The sequence below is a fragment of the Alligator sinensis genome, unplaced genomic scaffold (genome assembly GCF_000455745.1).
Source record: "Alligator sinensis unplaced genomic scaffold, ASM45574v1 scaffold1349_1, whole genome shotgun sequence".
NCBI classification, from domain to species: Eukaryota; Metazoa; Chordata; order Crocodylia; family Alligatoridae; genus Alligator; species Alligator sinensis.
This window is the reverse complement of record NW_005843149.1, coordinates 248,754-257,628: the sequence shown is the minus strand read 5'-3', so window position 1 is coordinate 257,628 and position 8,875 is coordinate 248,754. Positions and strand designations below refer to the sequence as shown.

The window sequence follows — 8,875 nt, the reverse complement described above, 5'->3', positions numbered from 1 at the left end:
AAAGCACCACGGCAGCAGCAGCCACTCCCTCGTGCGGCACAACAAGCACCACCGCTGGCATGGGTGACACGGCGGTGGCCAAGCCCACCTTGTCCTCCTCCACACTGAGGGGCACCACAAGGGCCACTCCACCTCCCCAGGCAGGAAGGAGCAGGAAGCCAAATTACACTGCAGCTGGCCCAAAGCTACCAAGCTGTTGGCCAGGTCCCTTCTCTCCCTGCTGGCAGCCCAGTCCAGCTTTGTGGACCCCTGCCAACCCATGCCCTGCACTCCTGCCAGCCTACTCTGGGCTCCACCAGTGCTGGCTGGGCAAGACACCGGCACAGACCCTCCACTCGGCTCACCTCCACTCTCTGCCGCCACTTTCCTGCATACCCACTGGCTGTTCTGCATCCCGTGGCTCCCACACCCACAATACCATACCCACACATACATCCACACATCCCTACAAACCCCCATTCCCACCCACCCACAGCTTCCCACAAACCTCACACCCACCCCACACCTCCCTCCCCCCCTGCACACCCCACACAATGTACAAGTAAGACCGCATTTTGCAGCTATTATGCAAATCACTTCTACATATACAGCACAAATGCACACAAATCAGAACTTTTTTTTAATTAAATTAAAATATATTATTATGGGTGCTTGATTTTTAGTATACAATTTGTTTTTGGTTTTTCCCCTAAGATGGCAAACCCTTTTCCCCAAAGGAACACTGCCAGGGGCAAGGGGAGGGACTTCCGGTGGCAAAGGTCAGAGGTTAGGGGGGGAACTTCTGGCTCCAAGATGGCAACCAGGGGACAGGGCACCTGTCAAGGGGCAGGGCTACCCACGCAGCCCGCAGCAGCTTGCTAAAACTCAGTAAGCGCCCTTCTGCCCGAAATAATTGCCTGCCTCTGTAATGGACACTAGCAACAGCAAACTCCAAGTTCACGTTCTTCAGTCCAGGAAGAAAAGTTTAGTTAGAGGCTGTGCCCTAAAATGGGACATTCAGTGACAGCAATACATTCCCACTGGGTATGGACAACTATACATTAGCAGTGGCTTCAAAAAGGGAGGGGATGAAAGCTGCTGCCTAAGGGTGCATCCCCACGAGCAGGAACATTTGTTCCCCAAGGACAAACAGCAGTGGCACATATTTGTGCCACTGCTAGTTGTCCCCAGGGAACACCCCTTCTAGCATGTGGCAAAGCTTTCCCAAGTGGGGTAGGAGAGACTGGAGCCAGCACATAGGCTGGCCCCAGCAGCCTTAATTGGGGTCCTGGGGGCCTCCCAGGTCTCCAGCAGTGACAATCCAGGCAGACGGAGCCTGGCTGGTCAGGCTCTGGTTTTGGGCAGCACACACTGCAGCCACATGCACTGCTCCACTTTTTTCTGGCACAGGCTTTTTTGACACCAGGATTTCCCGGTATCAAAAAAAACCTGCTGAGCTGCAAATCTGCAGTGTGGTTAACGCCTGCATGTGAAATGCATGTGGTCTGCAGCACAAGCCACACATGAACACTCAACTGGATGCACGCTACAAGGCTGTGCTATAAACTTAAATCTATATCAGTATAGGCTCATGCAGATGCATCTCCGTCTAGGAATTTCTTCTTCCTTGACTAAATAACTTGGATTGTTTAGGGTCCACAACAGGGCTTCTCTTCTGTTGACTCAACCTAAGACTAGTGTAATTAACTGGCTACTAAATTCTAGAGCCCTTACACAGTCCTACTTACTATATCGGTTCTATCATAACAGCAAAGTGCTGAATTAGCTTTCATTTCTTCTCTTTTTCTATAATGGGATTATGCAGGTGCCTGGATTTAAAATTTGCATTTACAATTATATATGTTGTAACTACTGTGTCTGTTAAATGAAGTTTAATTCTTCTAAAAACCTCAGAATCCTTCCAAGGTCATATAGATGGGAGTCCCAGAAAGATCAAGTTACTCACCCAAGCTGACACAATGGTGTCAACAGTACAATCAAAAGGGACAGAAGAAACATACCATTACAATTCATTGCCCTATATTCTACTGATAAATTATTTTAAATTTGAGCAGTACAGCCATGTCCAGATGAGTGCGGACATTTCACATGTGCTTGTATCACATGTGCTCTGGTGCACAGTAGGTTATCCCGGGTGGGGTAAGGGAAGGCTGGGGCGAGCAACTGTGCTGGCCCCAGCTGCCTTACCTGGGGTCCTTGGGGAGCTGCAGCAGTGGTGCTCCTGCAGCTGGGAACCTGGTCAGCAGCTGAAGCATGGCTCCAGCCAGCAATTCTCTGGTTTTGGGTGGTATACATTGCTGCCACATGCACCACCCACTTTTTTTTAAGCGTGGGTATTTTTTTACCCCAGGATCCCATCAAAACCACCCCCTGCACTGCAAGGTAGCAGCGCAGCTTGCATGCGCGGTGTGTGGCATTGCAGATGGGTCTAGGGTACCACATACCACACATCTGTGCTCATCTGGACGTGGCCTAAGAGAGAAAGTAATAACAGAACAGCAGTGAACCAAAACCACCCTTCCAGATAAGGACAGAAATAAAAGAAAAACACCGCTTCAATTTGGGTTTTCTCCCTATCCTCCAAAACAGGGGTTTTCAACCTTTTTAAACTAGTGTACCCTTTTTGGTGGTGGCAGCTGCACGTGCGGCTTCATTAGCTGCTGATGGACAGCGTGCAATTGCAGCCGGCCATGTGCAAGCCCCTGCCCCCCACAATGTCTAGCCAGCTGGGTGGTGCCTGTGCGGCCCAGAGAGGTACCGATGCCCTTGCCCCACCCCGGCCCTTCTCCTGGAAAGGGACAGCACAGGGTGGCGGGTGGCTGCAGCTGTTGCCATGTGCAAACCCCCCGCCCCGCCCCATGTCTGTCTGCAGAGAGGCACCTCCTCGCCCTCAGCTATTGGCCAAAGGAGGCAGCCCAGAAGCCAATCAGGAGAGCGAGCTAGAGTGGAGGGCAGGGAGGTGCCACGGTGCGCTGAGTGAGACTGGTGCCCCTCCCCTGGATAAGAGCCTTGCATACCCCCTGTGACCTTTCCAAGTACCCCTAGGGATACATGTACCCCTGATTGACAACCCCTGCCCCAAAAGATGTTTTCACATCTTTATATTACTGAAAATAAACCTAAAAACATTTGTGTACCTCTTTTCTTAAATCAGTAATATCAAACTCACTCAGTGCCCTGGAGCTGGATTCAGACGATGGGGGTCGCTGTGGGCTGGGTACAGATGCCACCATCATTAACCCCTACCACCGACATGCATCCTGAATTCATGAGGGGGCAGCAACTAGAATTAATTATGCAGGTCATCTCAAGCAAGTGATATCACCAATACATATATGGTACATGGAGACTGTGACCAAAATATAGGAGAAAGAAAAAAAACAAACTGCAACAAGAAAACAAATTTCTTTCTTCCCAACACTCATTGCTAAGCATAGAGCACAACACAAAGCCTGTTTTTTGTTAAAAGTTTTAATGTAACTCCCAAATACATTTGATATGACAATCTTACAGAAATCTTTCAAAACACATGGGCATTATCTGGTTTTACTTGTCACTAGTTTACTAAGGCTTAAAGCAGAAAGTGTAATAAAATTCAGCTCTGGCTTAACTACATCTTGCTGGACAGGGCTTGAAATTAACTTCTGGCCAATTAATTAATTGTTTATAGACCATCATGTTTTGGATAAATATGAAATATTTTCTTCTTTACTATAAACATATATGCAAGGCTTCCAGCTGGAATCAAATTTGACCAGTAAATAGCTACCAGATTAAGAATTACTTCTGTGGGTAATTGGGTAACACCACTACACCCCAAGAAACAAGCATGTCTACTCCATTCTTCTCAATCTTGATGCCTTGTCAATTTCACATGAAGGTGAAGCACCAGGAAGTGGTACTGTACACACACACATACACACACACACACACGCACGCACGCACACACACACACACACGTCTGAAAGGAATGGAGCCTGCAACTAGAACACACCTGGTTTTCCACAATTAGGTCCTGCTGACAAAGACCCTTTATCAACTTTTTAATAACCTTTAGACTGAAAATGAGAAGCTTTACATCAAAAGTTTGTTTGAAAAGAGTTGTTTAAATTCCTCTGAATATCAATGTAAAAAGGTCCGAAATATGCAGATTACTTGATGCACAACCAAAAGGTTCCAAAATTCACGGTGCAGAAAAAACACTTGTGGGTGAGTAGAAATCTGCCAAATTTCTGTTACTGAGCAGCATGAAAAACTGCACCTCAACTGGATTGTGCATGGCAAAAAGCACAACTCCCTCCATAGAGAAAAAACAAATTCAGAGACTGCATGAGCAGACAGTCCAGAGGGGTCACAAATGCAATGGCACAGCTAATCATGAGCCCTTTCCACTCCCAAAACAAGTAACTGAAGGGGTCCTTTTATGAGCAGTCAGGAAAATAAGCAATTAATCTCTAGCAACAGTTGGACAACAGAAAAAATACAAAGAGAAGCTAAATGGGTTCTGGACTCCTAACTGTATACGTATCTTTTTTTCATTTATATAAAAGCAAGAAGGGATCCTGTGCAATTTGAACAGTATTCAACTTGCTTGTGTGCTACAACTCAGGTTTTAATTTTCAACATTGGCAGCATTAAAAAGTTTTCTTCCTCATGTTTCACTTTTAGATGCATTTTCGTTCTTCCAAACTTGAAACAAAGTTTGTACAAAAGTGGTAAGCAAACCAAAAGATCACCATCAAGGGATTCATTTATAAAGAAAAAATAAAAGGGGATACACACAGGAAAGTGGCTACAAAACTACTCTTCACTGGCTATGCAAGTCCAATTTTTCTGGGTAATTTTGAGAATATCAATTCAGTTAATAAAAATTTCTTGGGAGTTTTACAGAAGAGGCCCAAAAGGTCAAATAGTGGCCAAAACAAAATGAGTTGTGTTTAAAATAGGAACCCTTCAGAATTACTGACAGCGCCATTTTCTTGCCTTTATTTGGCTGAGTGGGATGGGTCTTTCAGCCCAAACTAATAAAAACTGGCAATATAGTTCATCTTTCATGCTGCATAACTTAAAAGGAAAAAAAGTGGGAAAAAAGATGGGTTAGAAAATGATTTACGAATTTAGGCCCCCAATTCAGCAGAACACTTAAGAATGGACCTAACTTTAGTCCCGTTGAAGCCAATATAACTATTCAGGTTTACTCATAAGCTTTAAGTTAGGCAAGTGCTTAAGCAGCTTGTTGAATCAAGCCAATACTCAAGAATGCTTTGTGTGTGTATATCGGTCTATTTTAATGGTTGACCCAACTTACCAAATGAGCCCACTTTATTATTTCAAAGGCAAACAGCTATTTCCTAGTCAGCTGTTCTGAAGGTATGACTGGTATACTGCCTAAGCTTTATTGTAGCTACAAGAACATAAATTTACTAAGAAAATTTGTATGCAACATCTATTATATATAGTGGCTTAGCTCTCCCTTAAATAGTAACAGAAAAGAACAGTACAAAACAATAGTTTCACTTTCTCAACACACAAGAGCATCTTATTGAAAAACTAAAATAAAAAGTATCACCACAATATAAATCCCCAAATAATATTGGAACTTGAAGGGAAGAAGAAAGGAGTTATTAGCAAAATGTCCAGTGGACTTTAAAAAGTCTCTTAACTCAATAAAAGGGTTTCCTGTTGAGCCACAACATTTGTTTTACCTCTGCATATGGACCCACCAGACAAGGGACAACAGGGTCCACAAACTACATGGGGATTTAAAGTAAAAAATAAAATAAAATAAAAAATAAAAATGCAAGCTGCCCCATTTGCTATCCAAGAGAATAAACCCAAAAGGGCGGTCACTGAGCACAAGAACAGAGGAGAGCACAGCTTCTTTGCAGGTGGCAGGAACTGAAAAAGAGGAGAGGGTGGCAGAGGTTATGAAAGAAGTATTCAAGTTGGAACCGTGCTGAAAAGTTCCGTCTTAGAGGCCTGCAAGACATGAACTACTGAAGAAACAGTCCAAAGTTCCCAATGAAAAAGCTGTGACAAGCTGTAATGTGCCATTTCAATTACAAGGAAGAGGGGAAATGTTATTTTTCTGCTCATCAATATGATGAGCTTTCATATCCCAAACCACATTCAGGCAGTTTCCAAGTCTGCTTTTGTTTGTGGACTCTACTGATCCGGACCTAAAAACCAAACCAACTGAACAGGGATGCACGGTTCCTAAGTCCTGGCGGTTTCAACGCTGCCTGTAACAATAGCTGGCTTGGGTTATCCAGAAAGGTGCCTGCAAGAATATGTTCACAGCAGCCTTGCAAGCAGACAAGCTCACAGCTATGTGCTGCCAACATTCTGCCCATCTCCTTCATCATTAGGACCTGAAACAAAGAATGAATCTTGGTTACAAAAGTATCTATTTCATCTCTAAAACTAGTAGTCACCATTTGCAGATGTAGAACTAGAGAAAGAAAATTGGAAGCTGCAGGTCTGCCTCTTATCTACATGCCAGAGGGCCCCACCTCAGAAGCATACAGATGAGTTCCAGTCTTAGAAGTTCACTATGACAGATAAGAATTCCTAGATCAAGGTCTAGGAAATGGCACTGCCCTGTCCTCCCAGCTGCAGCACAAGAGACTTCCTTTATCTGTTGCCTTACCAGTCTCAAAGCGGAGCTGCCATTTAAAATCCAGCCATTGCTAGTCATTATCTGCCCCTTGCTATTTACTGCTGTAAAGCGGGATGCAGAATTGGCAGTAGTAAAAGTAGCCATGGGAAGCCAGGATTGTTCTATTCAAAATCTTGATGACCTTTTCTTGGCAGCACACCCTTGCTCCTCACCAGCCTCCAGTTCTCTTACATTCCCCCCTACACAATAGAGACTGCTCCGAGTCCCTTTTCTCCATATTCTCCTATACCCCGACTCGTCTTTACATGGCCACTGAGCTGCCAACATTTTTCCTGCAGTCAAGTTTGGTGTTCAGCCAGTTGGAAACCATGGAAAGTGGGAAGTATTTTAGTAAGGTCAAAACTGAGAGGTTGGAAACAGAAATAATACCTCATGAAGCCTTTAAAACTCAACAGCAAGTATCAAAAATAGAAAAAAAGGCAGGGATTAATAATTCTGTAACCAGGACAGAATCCCATTGGAAACTTTGTGCCAAACTATGCTGAGAAGTTTTTCAAGAGTTCTAGAAATATGGGACAAATGTGACGTTTTCTACTAGGATAATGGAACTAAATAGTTCTGACCATAAGCACAGTGCATGAAATGGATTCCTACTTAAGTCACAAGTAACTCGTGAGTAACTAGGTAGTTGGGAGAGCAGGCAAGTTTGTCTCTCCACATATTAATGGAATGGGCAGACAGTTTGCTTGATTTAAGAACAAAGTGAAATCAGTACAAAAACTAGAAACATTTGTATATTTTCTTGCTTACCACTTCCAGCTGATCCTGAAGGAGTAATGACATCATCATCATCACTATCTTCCTCATTTGACTGTGATACTTCTGGTTCAGGTGCTGTGCTCTTGGCTTCCTGCTCTTGTTCCACTCTACTCCGCAGAGCCAAGATCCGATGGTGTAATGCAGCATACAGCTGTCCTGTATCTTTAGAACTTGCCTACAGATTATTAAAACATCAAACAAATCCATTTAGAATGTTTTAATAGGCAGTCCCTTATATAGTGGGGGAAAAAAAACAGAGTCCTGTCAAACTTCACTGCTTTGCAATTTCATGTCAAATTTCAGAAGCAGTAGGGCTGGTACTAAGTCAGAGATTTACTGACAGACTGTAGGCGTCAAGGGGTTGGGCATATTCAGTTTCTGGAGAGAAAGATGCACTTTGTGATGATCTCTATCAACTTCCTCTGGCTAACTAGGGGAATAACTGATTTCAGAAGGCGCTATATGACATCCTCCTTCTCCTCCTGAAAGACTGAGACAGAGATAGATGGCAGGAAAAGAAAAGAAAAAAGGGGAAGTTCCAAATCCTTGCCCTGTCCCCCTGCCACACCCTGAATGAGCACAATCTTATTCTGATAAATTTAAGATTACAGGAAGTCTCCAATTTTAAAGAGAATCCCACACAATCTTTCTAGATATGCAGTCAATATACTCAAGATACACATTTTTATTCAAATGACTTACCTGATTATTTTGTTTGAATACAGGACAGGTCTAAAGAACATGACATACAAGGAAAGGTAGAACATACTAGGCTTATTTATCTTGGAGAAGAAGAGACAGCTAGGGGATATGATATCTGAGGATAGGAATTTTGTGCCTGAAAGCCTGTCTAAGGCATGCATGTCCTGGCACAACTGATCAGCTTCATTGGGTGAATAACACATCACCCATTGTCCCACAACATCAATGGGTGGGACAACAGGCAATGTGTTTCTGTTGTAGAGATGCACCCTTGGGCAATCTCTCCATAACCTTTTTTCTTTTTTAATTTCATGGCACCCTAGTTGAGAGCCACTGTTGCACTGCCTCAGTTTACCTCAGTGTTTCTCAACTTGGTGCTGCTGTTGCTGCTGTGGCGGGCCAGTAGGGGGCGCTCCTGCGTTGAGCCGCCCACCTCCCCGCGCCCGACCACCTTCCAGGCTCCGAGTGCCTCCCTCGGGGTGCCTCCCGTCCGGCTGACCCCTTCCCTGGAGCACACCCGCTAGCCTGGGGTTCCCGCTGCCACCATCCAAGGCTCTGGACTCGCTTCTGGCTCTGCGCACCTTGGAGAACACAGGCCTGATCGTCCAATGGGTGCTAGACCCAATACAGGCACTTGGGGCACTTCCCCAAGTCAGGGGCTTATTAGGAAGCCTCCCTTAGTCCACCGACCTAAGGGGCCTCCTTGGCATAATTTAGACCCACCCCTCAATAAGT

At 44.7% G+C, this 8,875-nt stretch overlaps 1 protein-coding gene across 4 annotated transcripts in view; it reads right to left on the bottom strand.

Annotated features, from left to right (window-relative positions):
• Positions 1 to 3,455: 3,455 nt before the first annotated feature.
• RANBP3 (RAN binding protein 3) overlaps positions 3,456 to 8,875 on the bottom strand; it is a 121,780-nt gene continuing 116,360 nt past the window's right edge. For all 4 annotated transcript variants that reach the window (XM_006037627.3, XM_025194041.1, XM_014526756.2 and 1 more), the window contains 2 exons: positions 7,430 to 7,613; positions 3,456 to 6,371 (listed from right to left, as the gene is read on the bottom strand). In XM_006037627.3, coding sequence (XP_006037689.1) covers positions 6,328 to 6,371; positions 7,430 to 7,613 — 228 coding nt within the window. In that variant the 3' untranslated portion in view covers positions 3,456 to 6,327. The remainder of the gene's footprint in view (positions 6,372 to 7,429; positions 7,614 to 8,875) is intronic.